At 37.0% G+C, this 26,739-nt stretch overlaps 1 protein-coding gene across 1 annotated transcript; it reads right to left on the bottom strand.

Moving 5' to 3' along the window:
- LOC127806706 (syntaxin-132-like) lies at positions 1-25,279 on the bottom strand. Its single transcript, XM_052344164.1, has 13 exons — positions 25,083-25,279; positions 20,002-20,109; positions 19,780-19,836; positions 18,071-18,119; positions 4,229-4,317; positions 4,069-4,142; positions 3,794-3,836; positions 3,649-3,709; positions 3,514-3,539; positions 3,355-3,432; positions 2,459-2,539; positions 702-767; positions 1-609 (listed from the first exon to the last, which is right to left on the bottom strand). Exons 1-13 carry the CDS (start codon positions 25,098-25,100, stop codon positions 436-438), a joined length of 924 nt encoding a protein of 307 aa, XP_052200124.1. The 5' UTR covers positions 25,101-25,279; the 3' UTR covers positions 1-435.
- Between the last annotated feature and the right edge of the window lie 1,460 nt (positions 25,280-26,739).

Raw genomic sequence — 26,739 nt, 5'->3', positions numbered from 1 at the left:
ATCGTACAATGCATCGATACATAGTGTTAATAAAAATGTCAAAAAATTCTGGGTGTCCAATAGGGTTGCCTGACTAGTAAATGCAGGTTGTAACATTAATGGGTGTCTGGCAAACCAGTACAAGGCCTTCAGATGGCACTTCCAATTTGTCCTTCAATCGAGAGCATATATACTTGCTTAATCGTGTTACATGAAATGGAGAATTTGTGAGACACTTTGCGTGGAACAAGAACACGAATGGTTCACAAGAAATCTCCTTTATTACATCTACAGGGGAATTATACATGCCTACTTTTTGTCAAGTAGAATGACATGTACTCTCCAAATACAAAATGGCACACTACTACTAAAGAGATGAAACAATATATTAACTAATTGATCAACAACAATTCAATCAGTATTTATATTTATACATTAAGAAAGATGGTGAAGCATTTAGGCACCATTCTTGCTGCTCCATGGCTTGAGAACACCCACCACAATGATTACCACAATGATAAGAAGGATGAGAATGGCAAAACACATCCATTTTCTAGAGTTTCTTTGCAACTTCTTTGCCTTCTGGAGAGCTGTATTCCCAGATTGGACGTGGTCAACTGCACTTGAAACCTAAAAGATTCGAGGGCAGAGACAATAAAGTACAGGTTGAAACAAAAAAATTCTGCTAATATAATGAAACACTTATGCTAGTCTCTAATTACCTGTGATTCTATGTTGTCAAGCATGTCCCCTTGTGCATCAACCAACACTGCCATATCCATAAATATCTGCATGAATAAAATCAGGAAATGTTAAACCCTGAGTTGCTGTCTAATAAGAATAATGGCCTTACAAAAAATATGGCAAATGATAGGGATGATTGGCAAGCTAGAATCCATGTGGCAGCCTAGAGGAGCTAAGGCTTGATATGTTGTTATTGTTAGACCGCCCAAAATCTAAATTCCACGACAATTATCTGCCTAAAAGAGAAAAGCATGAATTTGGTCACAATAGTTAAAATTCATATGGATGAAATTGAATTCCAAATGTAGACTGGCCATTGAGTATTTGAAATATCACATGATTCAATGCATCCCACACTCCCAGTAGTCTGCAAATACGTTATGGATTGGTCAATAAGTTGTTGCACCAGGCAGTTAGCCACACATGATGCAACTAAATCCAGTACTGATAATACATACTAGTACTCGTTGATACATCACTTTATGCACATGTTTTTTGAAAGGAGATATAATCTTATGAAATTAGAACAAGGCAATAACATCAAGAACAGCAGAGCATTGACCCTACATCACTTTATGCACAAGTTACGGAGCAGATCTAGCCAAGTCATGACCCAGCCAATATATGTAGTGCAAGATAAATTCCCAGTATGAAACTTTAGTTCATTCCCCTATCGTGCAACACTTGAATTTCTAGCTGTCATATGATGCCCCTTTGTTGGATACGTTTGGCCCATGGCTCTGCCTATTTTAGGCTGTGCAATAGGAAGAGCTGAGTCAGACAGCTTTCAATATAACTTCTGAAACCATTTAAACTTTTTAGGCCAATGATTGTCTTGGCAAGCCGCCTTCTGATGCTGATTGACTTCAGTGAGCACTTGGATCTGCAAGTCAAGTTTCTTCAACTAGACTGTCATAGGTCATTTGGTTGGCCAAGTGGGGTTGACAAGAATAAGAAACTATGCCTGTATTCAGCTAAATAGCTACTCAATGAGCTCATGCAAGCACACCATGAGCCATCACATGACCGACCACCTAATATGGCTTTGTTAGGATTCTGTTGCAATAAAGAACAGCTGCCCCCCCCCCCCCCCCCAACCCACCCACACAGACACCACCACAAAAATAAATAAATAAATAAATAAAAGAAAAAACAAAACAACAGGAGTAAAATGAAGGAAGTAGAATTTACCCAAAGCTTTCACTTTTCTATTTTCTTCATTTTTTTTTTTTTTTAGTTCATTTTCATTTTAAAAAAATGAAAACTTAACATGTTTGATAATTATGGTTTCTTTTCAGTTTTTTATTTCCCTCCTTTAACCATTTCTAACATAGGAGGTTGGAATCACCAAAGGTTCCCAACAACCACACCATGGGTGTCACATCAGCAATTCATAAGGCCCCTGGGGGCCACCGGGGTTTTGGCGGCTGCCAAAGGAGGTTATTGAGCAGCTAACTAGCAACTTTCCGGCAGCTCCAGTAGCCAGCAATGAGATGGTGGTAGGAAAAAAAAAATGAATATTGAATGAAAATTATTTTCACTTTTTTAAAAACACAACGATTTTTGAATACCAAAACAAGCCATTTTCTGTTTTTATCTTCAAAATAATGAAAATGAAAACTGAAAATGAAATACCTACCAGATAGGCCCTAAGATTTACAAGCCAAGTTTAAATATTTTCACCAAATGTAATACATCTCCATAACCACAAATCATTTGAAAGGGATGATGATACCTGTTGCAAGTCAAGAAGCTTCCTCTCCACTTCTCTAACTGCATCATGACGTTCTTGAATTTCTGCTAGGGTGTCCATTATCTGCAAAGACAATAAAATAACATAAAAAGTAAGGTATGGCCACCTTAGTATTTAGCCTTTTGAGTGTAAAGCTTGCTATGTGGTCCAGTGGTTCTGAATGTATTCTAACAGGGGCAACTGTTGGGAATCAATCAAAAAGAAAATGAGGAAGAAAAAACAAGATATTTTCCATATCCGTGAAGAGCCATCTTCTGATGTTAGATCTCAACTAAATGGGGCCTTTTTGTCTCCTGCATCCCTGCTACCGTCAATATTCATATTATTGCTTCTCTTAGTTGCTGCATCTATTGGTTGTTTGTAGCATGTGCCCATATTGTCTATGTTAATTGTTAACTACCATTTCATCTAAAAGCTTACACAGTTAGATAGAGAGACAATTTTATTTTTTTATATTATTATTTTTACCCTCAACACACTCCTCATGTATGGCCAAGTTTCACTGCAAAACTGGTTCAAGCATGTGTAACAATTTAAATATTGGGTGAGAGGTGAGGTTTGAATTCAAGACTTTTATCTGCTCTGATACCATGTTAAATTGTTAATCACCATCTAATATAAAAGCTAATGTTGTTAGATCAAGAGTTAACTTTATCTTTTATATTATTATTTTTACTCTCAACAATCTCAACTAATTGATTCTCATTTTTATCTTTAACAAATAATACCTTTGTCATCTCATAGATTCTTCTAAATGTTAGACAACATCAATTTTCCAAGCTTGTTTCACAACTTAGATAGTTGGAAAAATGAAAAGGGGAAGGAAAAAAGAAACAAGCAACAACAGGAGGAAAAATAAAGGACAGAAGAGGTAGAACCTGGCCTCGTCCTTGTTCCCTAATAGCTTTTTGGAAAATCTGTTCGCTATCCCCAGTCTCTATTAACCGATCAATTGTCTGAAAAGTTTTAAATAATTAAAGATGTGCTTGTGGAGATAAGTGTCAACTGCAATACAAGGAACAAAAAGAAATTTCCACCTCTTCATCGGCTCTGGTACCCGTTACTGACAATCATGACAAGAAGGAAACTTAAATGATTAGCTGGACATCATTAGAAATTTGGTCCATCAAAAGAAGTATCACATGTGTGCCTCATGAGTGAAGTTTTAAAACCTGTATAAACTCGCCTCTCAACAACCTCTTTGTACTCTTCGTGGATGCTTTCCCTTAGAGTCTGTCAAGATTTTGAAGGACTGTACTTAATATAAGCAAAGAGAAGATGAAAAACAAAAGTAATCACATACTATGTCTAGTTCACCTGAAATTCCGACATTTTGTCTTTAAACTTCTTCTTCAAGGCACTGGAATCAAAACAAAACCATTTATGAATTGAAATTACATTGAATTCATGAATCAACAAATGTTGAAACTAGTCTATAGCGTCAATGACTAAAGCATTATGAAACAAGTACACATGTCAAAAATGCTTACAAAAAGATTACAAAGACTTCACAATCTTTAGATAAACTAATTGTATGAAGTATTGGTAAATGGTAATCATGAACTGTATAAGATTCAAGAAAATAAAGTTACACTGTCGTTGTTGTTCTTGATCGGTCTACAGCTGATCCTTTTCCAAAACCAGGCTTCTGCCTGTTAGACATATTCTGGACCAATAATTTAGCAGTAAAAGAACAGTCAATCATCAATAAGTACTGCAAAGAATCAGAATAACAAGAAACAATATATGTACTTCTTTGTCAATCTCCTCAATCTTTAATTTTATAGAACGAGCAATTTTTCCAGCTTCGTCAGCATCTTTCTCCATTCTCTGCTTGATTGCTGAAATCATGAGGATTGATTTAATTAAAATTTTTAAATTTCAAAAAATTGAAGATATATCATTTAGAGTTCAAAAATTTTAAATTTTAACAATATACTCGAATCATGAATTATTAACTACCATCTCATTTAAAAGCTTAAATTTATAGATTAAGGGTTAACTTTATCTTCTATATTTGTTTTTTACTCTCAACATGCCCAACAAATACAACTATTTAAATATTGAGTTAGCTATGAAACTTGAGCTCAGGACCTTTATCTGCTCTAATATCTTGTTGAATTGTTAACGTCTCATTAAATGCTTAAACTTGTAGATAAAGAGTTTACTTCATCTTTTATCTTATTATTTTTCCCTCAACAATACTTTCAAGCCTTGTCCCATATTCGTGTAATGCATTTCCACATCCACCCTATGGATCAAGTCAAACTCACATTTCAAGGTCTAACTGCCATCCTTATCACCAAAGTGTGTAAGGAATGGAAGAAAAGCTCTTTTCTTCTCTACTTCATCCAATTACACGAGCTCTTCTTTTATAGAAGAGGGATTTACATAAAAAGGAAAGCAATCAATCTATACAATAGGAAACTATAGATCTAAATACAATAGGAAACTATACACAATAAGAAAGAAGAGCAGTTGTACACTTAGGAAAGTTTCCTAAAACCGGTTTAAGTGAAATTTCCTAAACCGCCTAAACTGATTTTAGGAAACCCATGCCACCTTGAAATCTCCGAATGCCAACACTCTCCCTCAAGCTGGAGAATGTATATCCCACATTCCCAGCTTGCTTACCAAGTCTTCTAACCTCTTTGCTGGTAGCCCTTTGGTTAGGATATCTACAACTTGTTCTTCAGATGGCACATAGGGTAAATGAATTAGGTTGGCTTCCAACTTCTCATTGATGAAATATCGATCTATCTTAACAATTTTAGCCATGTCGTGTTGGACAGGATTATAGGCTATACTGATTGCTGATTGGTTATCACACCAAAGCCCAATTGATCCTTGGGCTTGAATCTTCAAGTCTTCAAGGATAATTTTTAGCCACAAAACTTCACATAGGCAAGGGGCCATAGCCCTAAATTCCGCTTCTACACTTGATCTTGCTACAACACTTTGCTTCTTACTCCTCCCTGACATCAAGTTCCCATGTAGATAAACACAATAACCACTTGTTAACCGCCTATCTATTATAGACCCAGCATAGTCAACATTTGAGAAACCCTTGATGTCCAGCTCATTCCCTGCTTTAAATAGATTTACCTTACTGGAGTGACCTTGAGGTAACTTAGAATCTTTCTTACAACAAGCATATGCTCCTTAGTTGGGTTGTGCATGAACTGGCTCACAAGACAGACTGCAAAAGTGATGTCAGGCCTTGTGTGGGAGAGATATATCAACCTTCCAACAAGTCTTTGGTACCTTCCCTTGTCCACCGATTGGCTACTAGGGTTGTTCCACAACCTAGTGTTAGATTCAATAGGGATTTTAGACTCTTTTCCACCTGTTAACCTTGTTTCTGCCAGTAAGTCCAGCACATACTTCCTTTGAGAAAGAAAAATCCCAACTTTAGAATAGGCAACTTCAATTCCCAAAAAATACTTGAGAACCCCCAAGTCTTTGATCTCAAATTCCCTTATCAGCCTTTCCTTGAGTTTTCCTTGCTCCTCCTTATCATTGCTTGTGACAATCATATCATCTACATATACTAACAGAACTGTCACTTTACCTTCTTTGGAGTGTTTTATGAAGAGAATGTGGTCTCCCCTATTTTAGTCATACCCGAGAGCTTTCATAACTTTGGAAAACCGTCCAAACCAAGCCCTAAGAGACTGCTTAAGCCCATATAGAGCTTTCTTGAGCTAACATACCTACCCTTTATGCCCTTCTTGGAATCCTGGTGGCAATTCCATATATACGTCCTCCTCCAAATCCCCATGGAGGAATGCATTTTTTACATCTACCTGTTGTAGATTCCATCCAAAATAGGCTACCAATGAGAGGAGGATCCATACAGTGGTCATTTTTGCTACTGGAGCAAATGTCTCAAGATAATCTACCCCATAAGATTGTGTGTATCCCTTAACTACTAGCCTGGCCTTATATCTCTCTAAGGTGCCACCAACCTTATATTTTACATTGAATATCCATCTACACCCCACTGGATTGATCCCTTTACGTTTGGACACAAGATCCCATGTATGGTTCTTTTTTAGGGCACTCATTTCCTCCAATATAACTTGTTTCCAATTCCGATCCTTTAATGCCTCATTTACTGACTTAGGAATGATAATTGAATCTAAGAAAACTAGGAAACTCTTATGCTTTTAGAAGAGACGATGATAGGAGAGAAAATTGGTTAAGGGATGTTGGGTACAACTCCTAACCTCCTTTCTAACTGCAATAGGCAGGTCTAAATCATCAAAAATAGGGTCATCAGAAGAGAAAGTATCATGCGTGAGATTTGAAGGGAATAACTAGTACTGCGGTATAGGCAAAAATAAAAATTTTACCGTGTATTAGATACACGCAACGGAATATAACATACACGTTATACATAACTTGGGTATTTAAGCAACACGCATATACAACAATTGAATACATAAATAAATGCATACCTGTTGCCCGATGAAGGGATGAAATACAGAATCAGTTTCTGTATTGAGACAGAGTCCACCTCAAGATATGGTGGTCCTAGTCTATCCATACCTGTTATGTAGTAGGGTATCATTCCGGTCATCTCTTTCTGTGCTAGACACAGAGGATCTACGTATCATCGATGCTCGTCTCAAAATTATACGCATAATAGTTATAGGTATAATTTTTATGATTATTCAGAGGAAGAAGAAGAAGAACAGAAAGCAGCATCAGGGGAGAAGAAGAAGGAAGGCAAAGGCAGGGCCTCTGCATTTTATTAATTTAATTCCCCCTTCCCCAAATCTCCCTTCCCCTCCCTCAATTCAATTCTCTCTTACGTCTGCCGCCCCACCATTCCAATTATGCAAGTAATAATTCAGAGGTTACTATGCACTGTGCAAATTTTGGCCGTTGCCTCTTACTGTGCAATCAATAATTAATTTCATACTGTGCACTATGCACTATGCATTTCAACTATACACTGTTGGTAGGGGGCATATGGTCAACTTTTGATCAATCAATTACAGAGACATATCGGGCACATGATGTCAATACCAAACACAACACAATATGGTGTGTGATTTTCTAGGTTTACTACCTGCTAGCAATCAGATAACACTGAAACCCTTTTCGGTATCGGTCAACCCTTTGACCCATCACCAAAACTTCCTCAAATCCTGATAATGTTCCGAGAGTTCCTAAATAGAGCCTAACAGCGGTTCAGGACAGTATAGGTGATAGTGAAGTCTCACTTCAAGTGAACCTATTATAATTGACGATTATCGTGTGCTATAATCCTTCCATCATCTAACGTCCCGACTGAGCGAGAGCCATAGAGTGACACACTCACGAACTCAGTAATTATGTGCCAGATCTTATTAATGTGACTAGATGACACCTCAAGAAACACCTTTCCTAACTTTCAATCTGCCTTGGTCAAGGATTATCCTGTCACATCAATAATAGATCACATAGGACGTTCACCCCATCAAATACTGACAACGGCAACGGATCTTATTCCCAACACTTGTCTTCATATACCAGCAATACGAAACCACATAGATGAACGTTCTTACCTCCCAATTGAATGGTTCGACTTATTAGCAAATCTCGCACACCAATACACAAAACAACCGTCCTATTTCAAGTCTAAGGATCAACACACCATCGCAACCTGATGACATGACCATTATCCACCATGTTATGTGGTCAGTCATCGAAGTCACATTCGGCTGATCGTTCCCTAACGACCACCCACAGGTTTACTAGTGATATCTCATGTCATATGGCCTGTGACACTCCATCCTCCCATCGGTATCCCCATACTGAACGAGGTAGTAACCCTTGTGCTAGTCCATACTCGATTAATCGGAGTCCCAATCCAAAGAATTTAAAGATTATGAATAGTTTAAGATATTCTGTTACCAGGATTCTCTGGTAATAGAATAAAATTCTCACACAGAAGACCTAGGGACTCATTCATATAATTGATTGGAGAAAATATGAATGAAGATAACCTTACTTTTTATAGATTTATACAAAAACACATTTAACGCAATAAAACAAGCTCGCTAGATGTCATCCAAATCTAGCATCAAGGCACACAACACTAACAAGATTCATACCTAAACCAGGATCCGAGAGTGGTGTATGCTGAGTGTCTTGGATAGGCTGCCTTCGCTTGTAGATGTAAGGAGACCCCTCGTACCGAACTGGAGAGGGTAGCCTTTTGATGGATGCTTGTTCACCCAACTCAGCCTGATCATGCCTTTCTTTGTGACTACCAGAGGACAAGTCAATGAGAGGATGAGAAGGTCGTGTTGGTGATGGCTGAGTTGTTTGAGAGCGATAGTAGGGCTGGTTTGGTCAAGAGAATTAGAATTGGAGTGAGGGGTATGCTGGGAAGCAGACAAAAGAGTGTCATCAAAGCTATCATCGAAGTTGTAGTCCCCATAGTAAAGTCTCTCCCCCTGGGGACCAGCTGGAGAGGAACCAAAAAAGGAAGGGACTCAACAAATGTAACATCTTTGGAAACATACAACTTACAAGTAGAAGGATGGTAGCACTTATATCCCTTTTGAGTAGGAGAATACCCTAGGAAAACACACTTGAGTGCCCTTGGATCCAACTTATGTTGATGTTGTTTGGATATGTGAACAAAAGATACATACCCAAACACTCTAAAAGGAAGAGGATTATGCATATTGAAATATGAAAAATGAGTGGTTAGACAAGTAAGAGGGCTTTGTTGGTGAAGCAGCTTAGTGGGTACTCGATTAATAAGAAGGCAACAGTGAGGGCAGCCTCCCCCAAAAAAATTTTAAGACCTCTATGATGATGAAGTGGGGTACGGGCCACATTAACGAGATGTCTCATCTTCCTCTTAACTACTCCATTTTGTTGTGAAGTATCTATACAAGAAGATTCACGGACAATTCCTTCTTATTGGAAAAAAACTGATGCATATGATGGTTAAAATACTCCCAAGCATTATCAATTCTAAGTTTCTATATAGCTGTTCCAAATTGAGAGGTAATCATCTTACAAAAATTTGGCAACACTATTCCTATGACTGCCTTATCTTTTAGCAAAAACACCTATGTTATTCGAGTACAGTCATCAATGAAGGAAATAAACCACCAAGCCCCAAAATAATTAGGAATTTTACAAGGCCCCCATACATCAGAATGAATTAGGGCAAAGAGTTTAGAACTGATTTTATTACTCATAGGATAAGAAACACGATGTTATTTGGAAAGAATGCATACGTCACAATGAAAGATGTTGGGATCAATAGAATGAAATAAAGTAGGAAACATAACTTTTAAAGAGTAAATGGAGGGTGACCAAGGTAGTAATGAAGTAGCTGGTCTTTAGATGGATAAGAAGCCTTCCCTACAAAGCAATACAACCCACCTTTTTCTTTAGCAACACCAATCCTCGTCCCTATCTTCTGGTGCCGGAAACTCACACATATTAGGTGAAAAGACAGCTTGGCAATTCAAGGTTTTAGTGAACTGATGAATGGACAAGAGATTAGCTGATAAGTGTGTGACATGAAAGACTGGTTTAATGGAGAGATTAGGGCTAAGATCCATACTGCCATGGCCAACAATAGGAACTGTTGTGCCATTAGCAATTGTAATCATTTTGGTGGTCTTGAGAGGTTGATAGGTTGAAAATACACAGGGGTTAAAGAGTCATATGGTCTGTTGCTCCTGAATCCAAGATCCAAATACCATCCGATAAGTATTTACCTTTAAGGTAGAAAAGAATGCAAAATGAGTGCTTTTACCTAGGGTTTCCAATTGTGCTAGGGAGCAGGATCCATCTTGCATTGATTTGAGGAAGGACTTCAGCTTGTTGTTCTCCTCAACATTAAGTGGAGTGAGATCTGAACTGCTAGCAACCTCGGCCTTCACTCCCGTTCGGTCCTCCTCTTGCCCCTTGTGTGATAGAAAAACCTGGTTTCTTGCAAGCCAGGTTCTTGAATCCTCCTCCACTCCTATTTAGGACAGCCTCTTTGCCATGAAGCTTGAAGCATGTGTCACAGATATGCCTAGGGTTCTCACAATGAGTGCACCATAGTCCCTCTCTTCCATTTGCTCGAGTTTAAGCCTCTATTCTCCCAGTTCTAGGCCATGTCCCCTCTCCTTTGTTCATTGCATTGCAGACCCATCAGTGCCAAATTCCCTTAGCATCGCCAACCTCATATTTTCTTCACTTCTTACCGCAGCAAATATCTCATTAAGAGATGGGAGTTTTTCCCCACCAAGTAGCTGCACCCTCACTTGATCAAGTTCAGGGTTAAGACCAGCCAAAAACTCAAAAATCCTATCCCGTTTGACTATTTGGTTAAGGGTTGTGTTAGCCTAGATCTCACCTCTTAATATGATTGCTCAACCCTCAAAACACACCCGAACAATCTCTCACTCTTGCAACACAAAAGTAAAATAGAAAACACACAAGAATCTAACCAAGAACAGAAAAGAACACAAGAGAACTTATCCTGGTTCAGTCTCAAATGAGACCTACGTCAAGATTGGTTTTACCCTTAGCTTTCTCCACTATCTTTGAATGATGATACACGATTACATGTGCCCTAAACACCCAACTCTCTCACAACCCACAAACCTGAAAGCTATACAGAGTTGTTACCGAAAGATATGCCCTCTTTCACCCACAGCACATACTCACACAAGATAGAATGAAAACACAATGAAAGCTCTCTCTAAAGCTAACCTCCCGACCCCTATTTATAAGCTATAAAGGCGGAGAGTAACAACCTGACCGACTAGCCCCTAAATAGCAGTTAAAACAAATCCGGTCAGCCTTCTAGAAACATATCTTTCTAGAAGAGGTTAAACAGAAAATAAACCTTGACATCTCTCTTACATTACAAACCCTAATCTAGAACAAATGCCTTTTAACAAATTCTCCACCCATTTGACTTGATTAGGCTTTTCTTAGTTCCTGCAACCTTCAGTTCCCTGCTTGACCAAACTATAGGATCTTCATACAGTGTTGAAGCTTGGCTAATGGTACTGCTTTTGTAAAGATGTCTGCTGCATTATTTTCACATACAACTTTAGTTAAGAAAACAGATTTATTTTCAATCATTTCTCTTATAAAATGAGTCTCACATCTATATGTTTTGTCCTCTCATGGTGTGCCTGATTCTTAGATAGATGTATGGAACTTTGACTATCACATAACAAAGTGGCCTTAACCTCTAAACCTAGGAGTTCACTCACTAGTCCCTTAATCCACATAGCCTCTTTAAAAGCTTCCAAAATTGCTATGTATTCAGCCTTGGTTGTAGATAATGCTACTACATGTTGGAGACTTGATTTCCAACTAATTGTGGAGTTCAATAACCTAAACATCCATCTGGTTGTGGATTTTCTTTTGTCTATATCAGCAACATAGTCTGCATCCGAATACCCTAGAATACTAGGTTGGACTCCTATCTTAGCACCACCATAGGTTAGGACATGACTTAGAGTTCCATTTAAATATCTAAACATCCATTTTACTGCTGACTGAGTGGGCTTTCCCTGGATTTGCCATAAAACGACTCACAACACTCATAGAATGAGCTAAATCTAGTCGAGTGCACACTATGCCTTAATTAGCTTCCTACCGCACTCGAGTATGGAATATGACTCATTTCCTTCCTTTTTTCCTCATTCGTAGGGGATTGGACAGAGGACAGCTTAAAGTGTGGTGCAAAAGGCACGCTAACTTACCTTGGCATTTGACATTCCAAACTTGGATAGAACCTTAGCTAAGTAAGACTTTTGAGATAGGTATATCCTCCTATGTTGCGTATCTCTAGAAATCTCTATTCCTAGAATTTTCCTAGTTTCACCTAACTCTTTCATTTCAAATTCAGCTTTCAGCCTTCGCTTGAGAAGCTGGATTTCTTGATGGGATTGACTTGCAATGAGTATGTCCATCCACATACAATAGTAAATATACTGAAATGCTAGGTGTAACATGCTTATAATACACACAACTATCGTAGGAACTTCTAGAATACCCTTGGCTTACCATAACAGTATCAAATTTATAATACCATTGCCTTGGGGACTGCTTAAGCCCATATAGGACTTCTTAAGCGAGCATACCTTCTCCACCTCTCCCTTAGCTTCAAATCCCCTTGGTTGATCCATTAGAATTTTCTCCTCAAAGTCCCCATGAAGGAAAGCAGTTATAACATCCATCTACTCTAGTTTCAGGTCTAAATGAGCTGTTATGGCTAATAGAACTCTTATAGATGTATGTCTCACTACTGGGGAGAATACCTCATTAAAATCAATGCCTTGAACTTGGGTAAACTCCCTAGCAACTAGTCTAGCCTTATACCTAGGCTTAGGGTTAATTCCTACCCCTTCCTTGATCTTAAACAAACACTTGCAGCATGCAATGCGCTGCCCCTTTGGCCTTTCAACCAATTCCCAAGTCTGATTTTTCTTTAAGGATTCTATTTCAGACTTCATGGCTTCTAGCCATTTTCCAGCATCCTTAGAGGACATTGCTTCTTCATAGGTAAGTGGTTCTTCCTCCCCTATTTTGGTTGCACTAGTAAAAGCATAGGCCATTAGATCAGAATAACCATACCTCTGGGGTGGTTTGCGAACCCTAGGTTTATCCCTTGCAACACTATACCTGTCCGGATTTGGTTGGTCTCCTAGGTTGGAATCTGCATCACTATCTACTTCATCTTCTTTGTAGTGAGAGATTCTAGGGTCTGGTCTTGGGCAAGGTCATCTTCATGATCACTGCATTGAAACTCATATGCAGTTTCAGGCGATTCTAAGGTATTAGATGGGTTAATTCCTGATATTTCTACATGTACAGATTCTTTTTCCTCTCCTAAGCTACGCTGGGTTTGAAGGCTATTTAATAACATGGTAGAGGACTCATCAAATGTCACATCTCTTGTGACTATAGTTCTAAGTCCCTCTGATTCTAGGTTCCAAAGCTTATAACCTTTAACACTTGATGGGTAACCTATAAATAGGCATTTCTTAGCTCTAGGCTCTAATTTAACTTGCTTCACATGAGCATAGGCTAGGCATTCAAATATTCTAAGGTGTGTTAGTTTGGTTTGTGCCCTGTCCACTTTTCATATAGGGTCTGAAAATGAATTGCTGCAGAGGGTGACCTATTAATAATATGGCCTACTGTGGAAACAGCCTCCCCCCCAAAAGGATTTGGGTAAGTTTGCATGAAAGAGAATGCATCTTACCCTCTCCAAAAGAGTCTGGTTCATCCTTTCAGCCAACCCGTTTTGCTTAAAATTCCTAGGAGTTAAGTGTCTAACTATGCCTCCCTTCTCACACATTTGATTAAAATCCCTATTGCAAAACTCTAACCCATTATTTGTCCTAATAGCCTTCACTGATCTGCCTTTTTGGTTCTCTACCATTGTCTTCCATGTCCTAAAAGTTTCAAAAGTGTTAATGTTAACCTTAGGACTCTTGAATTATACCCTTAGGCGAGAAAACCCTCTCATAAACCCTCTCCAACACTCTCGGATGCAGTGGAAATATAAAAACAGAAAAATGAACAACAAAAAAGAAATTAACAAAATTGAAAAGATCAAACCATAAAGGAAACACGACAATTTATCCTGATTCAAGCAAATTTAATTGGCTCTACATCCAGCAATCCAGCACCCCAATCGAGCAGCTTTATTTGAGAAGAAACTGATCAGTACAAAACCCAAGCCCTCATACAATCCTATCGCTCAAGTACAACCCCTTGTTCACTCCAAGAAAGCCCAAGAACTCAATACACAAGCCTCACTTTCTCTAAAACAAAAGTACTCACAATAGTAACCGAGAACTTGACAAGAGAGAAAATGATGATCCTTGACTGCCGCCTTGCCCTCTTATTTATAGAGGAGGTGGAACCCCTTTAAAACTAACAACTATAGGGAAATTACAGTTAGATCCCAAAGTTTACATTAATTACACTTTGGCTTAAAAAACCTTAACTGTCTAATAGCTTCCAACCGAAAGCCATCAACGCTCCCACTGATCTTCTAATCGGAAAACTCTAGGCAAACCTCAACATGTTATCCTTAGTCTTTAGAACATACACCCATAGCATTCTTGAGAAATCATCTATTATTGACAGAAAGTACCAAGAGTCCTCATGAATCATGGTTTGGGCTAGACCCCACAAATCTGAATGAATGTAGTCTAGGGGTGCTTTTGATGAGTGGATAGCTATTTTGTTAAATTTTATCTTAGCTACTTTCCCATAAATGCAAGATTCACACTTGCTTAGTTCTAAGGATTGACCTAACTCCAATATCCCTTGTTTAGCAAGTTCCTTGAACCCTTGCTCACTAATGTGTGACATTCTTAGATGCCACAATCTTGCCTTATCATGGGAGTTTGAACTTACAGTGCTTTACCACATAAAGTGGTTGCTTGCAAAAAATAAATTCCATTCCTTAACACAGCTTTCATGCATACTAGAGAGCCTTTATTTATTTTCACCACTCCACCCTCACCTTTAAATTTGAAACCGCTCCTATCCAATTCCCCAAGAGAAATCAGGTTCCTCTTAAGTTCAGGGACATATCTCACGGCTGTAAGGGTCCTAAAGGTTCCATCATGCATCTTTAATCTAACATCCCCCACCCCTTGAACCTTACATTCATAATTATTTCCTAACAGGACTTTTCCCCCATTAATTTCCTTAAAGTTTTGGATCCAATGCTTCCTTGGGGTCATGTGGAAAGAATAGCCTAAGTCCATGACCCATTCTTGGTTGTCTGTTGTATCACTTATTGTTAGAGCATCTGCACTATCATACTCAGTGTCACAAATATTAACCCCCGATCAGAACTTTCTTTATCGGCATGGTCTTTCTTCCTCTTAGGACAGTGCCGCTTAATGTGACCTTCTTGTTGACAGTAATAGCATTTTATTGGGCCTTTTTTCATTCCTAGACTTAGACCTTGATTTACCTCTGTTCTTAGAATCTTTCTTAGAACTTCTTGATCTTGCTATTAAAGCATCACCCAGTGAAAGTTTACTGTCCATTTTAATTCTCAACTCTTTAAAGTTTAATGCCCCTATTACATCTTCTAAAGAGAGTTTATCCCTACCATGCTAGAGAATATCTACAAAATTCTCATAGGTTTTAGGTAATCAATAGAGAAGGACTAAGGCTTTGTCTTCATCCTCATATTTTACATCTATGTTCTCTAAATCTAAACATAGTTTGTTAAAGTCATCTATACGATCCTAAAGTTTCTGATGATCATGCATTTTAAAATTAAAAAAACTAGCCTTGAGGAATAACCAGCTAGAGAGTGTCTTCTTGAGATACAAGTCTTCCAACCTTTTCTAGATTTCTGCGGCAAACTTCAATCTTGACACTTCCCTAAGCACTTTGTCTCCAAGGCTCAAAATAAAAAGGTTGTAAGCCTTCTTCTTAATCTCCACCCGGGCCTCCTTCTGTTCTACGGTTAGAACTGGTGGTTCTTTCCCGATTGATGGCCCCTCAGTCATATCTTCTTGTTCCAGCGCCCCCTCCAAACTGAGACTACAGAGGAGAGCCTCTATCTTGATCCTCCATAGCCCGAAATCATTGTTCCCATCAAACTTGTCAATGTCTGATCGAGAGGCGATTGGCGCCATTCTTTTTCCCTAAGATCATCTCCCTTGTCTTGAGATTCTTGATCAATTCCAGAGGCGACCAGCTCTGATACCAAGTTGTTAGCCTAGATCTCACCTCTTAATATGATTGCTCAACCCTCAAAACACACCCAAACAATCTCTCACTCTCGCAACACAAAAGTAAAACAGAAAACATACAAGAATTTAACCAAGAATAGAAAAGAACACAAGAGAACTTATCCTGATTCAGTTTCAAATGAGACATATGTCTAGATTGGCTTTGCCCTTAGCTTTCTCCACTATCTTTGAATGATGAGACACGATTACATGTGCCCTAAACACCCAACTTTCTCACAGCCCATAAACCCGAAAGCTATACAAAGTTGTTACCGAAAGATATGCCCTATTTCACTCACAACACATACTCACACAAGATAGAATGAAAACACAATGAAAGCTCTCTCTAAAACAACCTCCCGACCCCTATTTATAAGCTATAAAGGCGGGAGTAACAACCTGACCGACTGCCCCTAAATAGCAGTTAAAACAAATCAGGTTAGCCTTCTAGAAACATATCCTTCTAAAAGAGGTTAAACAAAAAATAAACCTTGACATCTCTCTTACATTACAAACCCTAATCTACAACAAATGCCTTTTAACAGGTTGCAACATTCGTATTGCAAATCATCCTTATTTCTGGTAGTGGTCTAACTCTAGCCAAAGACCATTCATACGATTATAATACTCGATGACAAACAACCCCCCTTGTTTAGAACCACTAATTTTAGTTTTTACTTCATAGATGACTAATGCATCCTGAATTTTGGAGTAAGTTTGCTTCACAACTTCCTGAATCTCCCTAGCAGTACCCAAAAACATGTAATTCCTACTTACCTCTAGAAGCATAGCATTCCACAGCCAAGACATTATTTGGGAATCCTCAATATCCCATATCGGGTACATAGGATCGGTTGCCTTTGGAGGAAAGGCAGTGAGATGACCGATCTTACCCCTTCCTTTAAGAAATGTCCTTACCAATTGAGCCCACTATAGGTAATTTCTCCCATCTAGTCAATAGGATAGGTGGATATTGGGCAACTCCCCCCTGCTACTGCTCCATGCCTAGCTTTCAGGATTGCTTCAGGAACTTGATCCACCGCTCCCTGGTTACCATTGCTGCAGATATGTCAGACATGCTTCAGAGAGCTTAATCGAAACACAAGAAGGTCAGCGGCGAGAAAGAAAGTGTGCGTGTGATGCAGGTAGGGTTTTGGAAGGTTACGGCAGCGCTAAAGAGTGCAATGAAGGCACTAGGGTTTGTAGGACTGTGGTGACTCTGATACCATGTAAAGAATGGAAGAAAAACTCTTTTCTTCTCTACTTCATCCAATTACATGAGCTCTTCTTTTATAGAAGAGGGATTTACATAAAAAGGAAAGCAATCAATCTATACAATAGGAAACTATAGATCTATACACAATAGGAAACTATATAATAGGAAAGAAAAGCAGCTGTACACTTAGGAAGGTTTCCTAAGACTGGTTTAGGCAAGATTTCCTAAACTGATTTTAGGAAACCCATGCCACCTTGAAATCTCTTAATGCCAACAAAGTGATTTGGACTTCTAATAGGTTCTAACCTTCAAACGGGTGTCCCTTTGGCTACAATGGGATCCAACTTTCCTTTCTTTTTCTTTTACTTTTTCTTTTTTTTTTTTTGGAGAGAGAAAGAGAGAAGAATCTGTGTGGGTGCTGAAGAAAAGGAAGAAGTTTATTCTAGATGTGGGGGTTTTCTTTTGAGAGTTGAGACTAGGAGTCAAATTTGCATAGGCTGATGTAAGGAGGGATAGAGGCCTTTAGGAGGCTTGTGAGTTTGGAGAATTTGAGAAGAGCAGTAATGATATTCCAGGTGATAAGGGTGGGAAGGTGCTGGCATAATAGTAACAATAAATATGCAAGAGGAAGCAGATTACCTTTCATGGCATTAGCCTTTGTTACAGCTTTTGATTCCTCGTGGGCATCCTGTAAAAATGATTTAACAAAGTTATACAAGAAAATACCAATCATAATTTATCCAGTATTCCAGGTTGTAGATGCATCTATTAAAAAATGTGCAGTTATGGTTCTCATTACCACTAATATGAGGTAAGCCATAATTTGGAAAGTAAGCTATCACAGATGAAACTGTGTATTATGAGGTTAGTAAAAGAACAGTTGTTTCATTATGGAAGGTAGGTATGTGCATTATAAAGTATAATTTGGAAATGGTCTCTATCTACAGCCTTTATATACAATAATGAAGCAGGAAGATTATTTTCTTTCTCCTCCAAACACTCAAAAAAGTTTAATTCATCCTGCAGGCTGGAGTAGGGGGGGAACATTAAAAGCAGACAGCAGTCACTGAAGACATTCGGTATTCCAAGTCAAGTAGAAACAGAACATAAAGAATCATAAGTAGAAAGGCCTTGCAGGATGTGACAACCAACTTAACATCATACAAGGTACAAAAAATGGATCAATCGCAATCCTTATTAACAGCTTTTAACATGGATAATATTCAACAAAAAATGGCTCAGAAGTATTCACTTCCAGATAGTAAAAAGGACAAAACAACTGCTAAAATAATTCCACACAACTAGAGATTGAACAGAAATTGTTTAGCAGAACCAGCATTACAATTTATTGACAATAGAGCATGATAAAATTCAAATCTAGGAGCAGTTCCATTTGCTTCTTCACCAAATGCAAGTCAAACATGCAGAAGTTATTAAGCATCCAACTAAAACAATTAGTTTTATAAATGCAATTTTACCAGAACTAGGCAAGACTGCCTTCTTCCCCACACTTTTCTTCCTTTAGGGGAAGAAAACAAAGAAAAGACAGCAGATCCTTTCTTCAAGTGAGACAAGGATGGCTCATTCTTCAAAGAAGAACCATGACATGAAGACTTCAAAAGAAGTATACATACCAATAAGCAAAGGAAGCTTAAGTCGTTCAAAGAGCTAATTGAAAAGCACATTGAAGAGAGAAGTGAACTCTGTGAGGCTGTAAAGTGTGTTTCCCAATTATCAGCACGAGGCCTGTCTGCCATCACCTCCAAGGCACAGGTGATGTCTGCATCCTGTAGCATCAAATGCCTGTACCTCCAAACACGATTTCTAAATTTGGTCTTTCTAATAATACCCACCCATTTGACAGCATTTTCTGTAACAGACAAATTATGAATACACTCATGTATTCCTGATTTCTTTTGCATTAGCAAACTAATCATGAAAGGCTAGGATCATGGCACAAGCATAATGTTTTCCTTTCCTGTATAGGCTTTCGTCTGTTTTTTTTCCTCCTTTCATGTATAAAGAGTAACATAATGTTACACTAGCTTCCAGTTAATTACAATTACAACGGACAAGATAATTTGTGAAGCTAGATGGATGAGAAGATTCTAATTCCAATCAAGTACAGTTTGGTGCATACAATGAGAGATCGGGAAGGGATACAATACGTGCATCATCAACAAAAGCACTGGCAATTTGTAATCCCCAAGAAAAGCACACCTTATGCACCTGGTACATCTTGAAGCTTGCACTTTGGATGTATATTGGAACAACAATATTTTGTTTTGAATGAACAAACTAACTTACACAATATAGAAAAAAAATATGGAGAATTGACAATTCCATACCTGGAGCATTCTGAGTATCTTATTCAGCTTGTCATATTGTTTCTCAATGTCTTGAATCTAGAAAGAAAAGGGGGGGCAAAATTTGATTTTATTGGACAATGGATGCTTTCAACATTTTCATGTATTTAACCAAAAGAAACTTAAGGAAACCGAGAACAGCAGAAATGTCAATGACAAACATTATTCTTCTTAATTAGGCAACCCAGGATAAGTTCTAGCTACCTTCTTAAAGAAGTTATCCAAGCCCAACTCTCCTGAATTCATTGGTCGGTGTGTTCCCATTTCAATATCTCCACCTGTAGCTTGGCTCCGAGGAACCTCAAATGAACCCTGCAAAAATGGCAACCCATGATATAGATTCAGTAATACTACTCGGAAGCTTCAAGTATACACCAAATAATACATGTTCATAGTTGAATCATAACTAAGGCAACTAAAACTTTCCCAAAATATTTGGCATGTTACACTACATCCTACATGGATCCTTTATTCTGCTCCACTCTATTAAAGGCCACAGTTTGAGTAAACCACAATATATCTTTTTCTTTATTAATCCAAGTTAATTTTGGTCTCTTGTTCTCCTAGTATTATTCTCGATACTGATATGACTTCTAATTGAGTATCTAATAGTCTCTGTTGTGTATGACAAATTTGTTCATTGCTAGTCCTATCTCTCCTAATTATTCCATCATCCACTTTATCATCCTCGTCTCATCTACATTACTAATTGCCAAAGATTCTGGGCCCCAAAGCACGGTTGGTCTTAAACTTACAACATTTTTAGTCTCATGGTACACGTCAATCATACAGATTACCTAAAGCATTCCCCAAACTTCATCAATCCTGAGTCAATTGAAGCATTCTTCCATTTAGTTCATCATGTCTTGACGTTAAGATTTGTGTTGATACCACTCTTGCCATCTTTATGCATAATAGATCTTGTTACCAGAATTACTCAGTCTTGGGTCTTTGCTTGGCCTTGATTACTATTTTGGTTTTCCCTAAAGTTGCATGCCACATATTGGGTTGAAATCATACTTATCTTAAACCCTCATGATTTTAGATATAACCCGAACATTTTAACTTAGCAATTACATGTACTTTTTTAATTTTTATTTGGTCATATGACCTAGTAAACCTTGATTACCTTTTGTATTTACCCTTATAAAAGCAATCCTCTACCAAACCTTGCAAAGCTAGGAGCCTCATGCACTGGGGATGCCCTTATTCATCCTTGATTTTTTCATCCAGCAAATAATTTCATTACCAAATAACATATTTCATGATACTTTGTTTTGTACATGCCTAGTAAATTATCCATAACTAGTACAAAGAGATAAGGAACTAAAGTAAATCATTGATATAAATTAACAACAATAGGGAAACTGCCAGCTTGGGAGATCACTAGCCCTTCCAATAATAATCCTCACTCTGCTCCAGGCTTAACTTACAACTAGGTAGGGGTGGATAAATGGGTTCGATGCCCTTCACAAAAGGAGAGATTCAGTATTTGTTACTTGTATAATGCCCTTTGTGACAAAGGAATCTTTGGCTTTCCTCAGTAAGCAGTGTAGAAGTCAAGTACTCCCTCCAAAGTTCCCTTCTAGTTCTTGGTCTGGACAAATGCACTTGGAGCTATTTTTCACTACCAATAATCTAAGAAAATGAAAGCAAGTTATTCTTAACTAGTGTTACATGTCAAGAGTGGCAGTGAGTCAGCGGACCCCTTCTCCTTTATTGTCTGTTGTACATTTACCCTGGGTGCTTATTTTTGCACTTCTATGTGTTCATGGATTATGTCAGCCTATGTAATTTATTTTTTTGAGCTATTGGGGGTGGAATTGCATGTTTGGGTCTTTGAGAACTCTACCATTTCCCTTTCCTTTATCCAATTTGTGGTGCCTTTGGAGAAAGAAATATGAGAGCATTTGAGAGTTTGGAGTATTCTCTTTTATGCTTTGAGGGTCAAATTTTAACTAAGTTATTTTTTGTGACTGAGGGAGGAGAATCAACCATAGATAGAAATAATTTGCATGCTAGAATTCATGTAACCAACCCCACCTACTAGATTTAAGGTTTGATATGTAATTATTGTTTTTGTTTGAAGACATTCCTTTCACCTATCCTCCTTTTGTACAATTTTTAACTCACTCACTTGAACTAGGTTCTAGGTTGTTGGTACCTCTAGTTTCCTACTCATTCTTTTGTACAAAGTCTGGCCCCTCAGGGCAATGTTTGTTTCAATAATACTCTTTATTTTTTAATATATTTGTGTGTGTGCACGCTTATGTCACCTTCCTTCTTCAAAGCTTACCATATCAAATTTCTAGGTGCCCCATCACACATTTTATCCAAGCCTATAAGAAAGGGGTTTTTTTCTTTTTTCCTATACAGGCTGTACATCAATTTCATTATTGACATCACACAACCAAATTGATTGTGCAACTTTCATTCAAGTTTTAGCCTATAACCTAATATTTTCTCCAATAACTTTACTGTCTGGCTAATAACCTTTAGCCATATTGTTTCTACAACTTTGAATTTTTCCTTATTTTAACATATAAATATTCAGACACTTTGTCTCCATTTATCCATGATTTCCTTAGATGCTCTAATTCTGCAAAATCAGTTTTATGTCCTATGCACTTCCAACCCTCAATTGTAATGTTATTTAGTCCTAAAACTCTCCATGAGTTCATCTTCCTCCATGTAAGTTTATATCAAAAATTCTAGTTTTATGGAATATGTGATCCTTATAATTTCGCCACCATCACTTATTAAACAAATAAGTAAACAAATAAAACAGATTATGACAATGAATAGACTGTTCACTTATTAAACAAATAAGTAAACAAATAAAACAGATTATGACAATGAATAGACTGTTTAAGGCCACGCCAAAATATCAGCCAAAAAAAAAACTTATTAATGCTATGTTGCCTACTTTAAAGCACAGCTGTCGCGCTAGGCGCAAGGACACAGAGGTTCAGCTCTGTGCGCCTCATCACCACTGAGGCACAGCGCCATGCTTGAGATGCTGCCTAGATTCATGAGGCAAGCGCTTCATGCAAGGCGTAAGGTGAATGAAGCACATGCCTTGTATATACAAGTGTATTAAAACCCTATTTTTTGTCCATTTGTCATCTTAGATCTTATTTCTTATTGACTTGATTGCATATTCTTGTATATCAAAGAGGCAAACCTAGCAGTGTGAGCCAGAGGTCTGGCACATATTCTACTCTAATTCTTTGCTATAAATTTTTTTCCGTGTATTCTAGTCTAATTTTTTTCTTCAAATTTCTATTGCAATTTTGAGTAAACTAATTGCTAAGAAATAAATGTTTTCATTGTGTACTCTACTAATTTTTTTGTTCTCTCTCTTGCTCTCTTCTAGTTTCTTTTTCAATTGAAAAGAAACTAGTTATTTTTCTGTAACTCTTTTTTTTGTTTGTTCTGCTGTAATTTTTTTTTCTTTCTTCTAATTGCAAAAGAAATTAGAAGAAACTAATTGTTTTTTGCAGTGTTCTGCTATATTTTTTCTTTCCTCTAATATCTTTTGCAGTTAGAAGAAACTAATTGTTTTTCTGCAATAATATTAGTTGTTATTATAAGGTTGGTTATTTGTCATTTATGATTTTATGAGTTTTCATCTAACTCCTTATAGGTAAATATTGGAAGGAATAGTGTATAAGTATTTATAAGCATTTCGAATAAATATGCGCCCCATGTGCCTAAGGCTCACACTTCACCTTGCACCTCAATCCTAGGCCCCAAGCACTAATCTGTGCCTCAGTGCACCTTGTGCCTTTGACAACTATGCTTTAAAGCAGGGCATTTACTCCTTAAGATCCCACTGTCTAACGTTTTGGACTAGTTCTAAAAGTAAGTTCAAGAACATTGAAAGGAACTTCAGTTTCCAGCAGCCTCTGATGGAAGCATAACATTTTCTTGTGGGCGTGCTTTATGGAAACAAATATATTAAGTAACTAGCTCTTTGGTTACCTACTTTGTTAGTGCACATGTTACAGTTTCCAGACTAAAAATGTGCTATAATTTAGCAACAATCTTCAACAGATGCCTTGGTGAACCAAAACAAACAACCAGAGTCACAAAGGTATGCAAGGACAAGTTACCTAGCTAACATTAAAAAAACTAATAAGAGTTAAGTTTCAATGTTGGAAAGTTCAATTCTCTCTTTTGTGTTCATTCTGCGTTTTTTAATATCTTTATATTTATTTTGTTGGTAACCTTTTAAGAAATTCACATGGATATAATGTGACTTCTAGTATACTGCTTTTGTTACTTTGAAAGTTTTTTACTTCTGACAAACTATTCAAAACAGATCAAATGGTTCTTAAGGAAACAACCCACACAACAAATTTGAGCCTTTCTGCTGAATCACATGGATAACAAAGTATCCTGCTGCAAGGATATGGATTCAGATAGAATGATTTGAAGTTTCAGCCATTATTTTTTCTATCAGAATCATCCTGAAAGCATGGCAAACCATCCCACAGTATACTATGCAAAGATACTGGGAGATATCCCATTCAAAAAATAAATGAACTCCTTGATTGATAGAGTCCTACGTTATTACCAAAAGTAGAACAGGTGTAGCTAAAATTACTCGATAACTATATACCCAATTTGATCGATGTTCCAGCATATATATGACCATTAAGGACTAATAGTAATACACCATCCTCATCTTCATACATATGCATATAAATGTGGGTTACAAAAAACATATAATTCATAAGTTTCTAATGTATTTAAAGAAAGCAAACATGGATGCGGCAAAGGCGGAAACAGAATACATTGTCACAAAATTTAGAATGAGAACAACTTATAGCAATGGATTGTGATAAAACATAACGGTGTGCCTCGATTAGGCAATAAAAAATCCAATTAAATATAACAAGGCATTGGATCAAGCTCCAAAACTGAATCATCGAAGACTGCTCAGAATAATGGAATGACTAGAAAAATAGACTGAAAGAAAAATTGAAAAGAAAAGCAAAGCAAAGCGGGATCTGGTTCCACATTGTACAGATGCTATGAATGCTCCATTAGGAAACTAGGAAAATCTAAGCTAAGTCTCGAAAGATCAAGATTGTAAATCGTTCTGGAGGAGGCAGAACACAGAACAGTGGATCCGCTCAGAGCTGAGCGTATTTCAGCCATTTAGCCACAGCCAAATGCGAGTTTCGCAGGCTACTCTGATCCTGATCCTCCTTTGGTTGGTCATAACTCATAATAAGAGGAATAAAATCAATAAGAAGGGTGGGAGGAGAAAGACTCACCGACAGAAGGTCGTTCATGGTTGAAGGAGCTTGAGATCAATCGCCGAATCAAATGCAGACGAAAATGACACACGTTTCTGTGTATTGTATCCGTGTTAAATCAAATCTGCATCAATGAACGAGATCAGAGAGAGAAGAGAGAGACAGAGACGGAGACAGAGACAGACAGGAGTTTCTGCATCGACCTGGTTTTTATAAGGTCGGTCCTGGAGAGAGAAACCGAGGGCGAGAGAGAGAGAATATAATAAAAATTAAAAAATAATAAAGTGTTAGATAATCCAGCTCAGCATATTAAAAATTAAAAAATAATAAAGTGATAGATAATCCAGCTCAGCATATTAAATGAAATCTTTATTTTTTAAAATTTAGAACCACGTTAACATTAATCAAGAATTAAAATATAATGATTTATTTAAAATAAAGACTGGTATTTTGGGTTGGGAGTGTTACTGGTAATATCAATATTTTAATGGGAGACTGGGGATTTCCCCAAATAAGCCCCGCCGCTTCTAGCTAGGCTGGACTTTCTCTAATTTTAGTTTGGCACTTCTGTCTCCTTCCAAGCGCGTTTTCGCATTCCTCTCCTTTCCAAGACAAATATGAATAGGCTTGGCCTTCCAAAATTTTGGGCTAAATTTATATTTATATTTTTATTATATAGTTACTTTAATTTTTTATTATTTTAATTATATTTTTAAATTTAATTTAATCTTTATATTTTGATTTTTTTTATATAATAATTCAAACTTTTTATTATTTTAACTACACCTTTAGATTTAATTTAATTTTTATGAAAAAAAAGTGAAGTAAAATGACAAAATATACATTAGACTTTGTTCACATCGAAGTATAAAAATTAAATTTATTTAAAAATACAAGTTTAGGGATGTAATCGAAATCATGAAAAATTTAAGTTATTATATGAAAAAAAATCAAAATATAAAGATTAAATCAACTCAAAATACAAATATAAAGATGTAATCAAAATAAAAATAAAAAAAGTAAGAGCGAAAAAGTGAAAGTGTATGAGTAAAAATATAAGTTTGATGCCAAATTATATTAAGGATAATTTATATTTTGCATGCTCCAATTTCACCAAATTATTACAAATACCCATCCTATTTTGAAAATTAAACTATCTCCATTTAATTAAAAATTCTAAACCATTATGCATACTATAAATCTAATCTCATAAAATAATTTTTACATAATAAAAATAATTAATGACAATCAATTAATTTCTTAGAAAAATTAAAAAAAAAAATCATAGATGGTTTGTTACTTCTATTGTCATAATTTGAAATTTTATTTATGGTTACATGGTGACTTGTGATCACAATTATTAAGTTTAACTAACAAGTGAAAGAGATGAAAGCTCACATACATTGCGAAACAATAAAAGAAAATAACGCTAGTTGAGTAAGATTTGTGCAATGTTAATGAGTTTTGGTGCATAATCAGAGTCAAAAAGTTAATTTTGATCTTAAAAAACCAATGACATCACAAAGTAACTAAACTTAATTGAATTTGAATTTGGTCGATTTAGATATTTTGCTCAAAATCTATATAAATCATTTCAAAATTTTATCACAAGAAATCTTTAACTTACTATGGAGCATATAGATAAACAATAAAGTCTTGACATTGTTTATATAAG

This window comes from Diospyros lotus, chromosome 7 (assembly GCF_014633365.1).
Source record: "Diospyros lotus cultivar Yz01 chromosome 7, ASM1463336v1, whole genome shotgun sequence".
Lineage (NCBI taxonomy): Eukaryota > Viridiplantae > Streptophyta > Magnoliopsida > Ericales > Ebenaceae > Diospyros > Diospyros lotus.
Note: the sequence above shows the minus strand (reverse complement) of the source record. Positions and strands in the feature narration are given on the sequence as shown.

Bases quoted from the DNA above. Each gene is read 5' to 3' on its own strand.
- LOC127806706 (XM_052344164.1), bottom strand. The intron at 19,837-20,001 runs GTAGCTAGAACT...TTTTCTTTCTAG, and splicing joins TGGATAACTTCTTTAAGAAG to ATTCAAGACATTGAGAAACA. The intron at 18,120-19,779 runs GTATGGAATTGT...TCATTTTTACAG, and splicing joins AGATACTCAGAATGCTCCAG to GATGCCCACGAGGAATCAAA.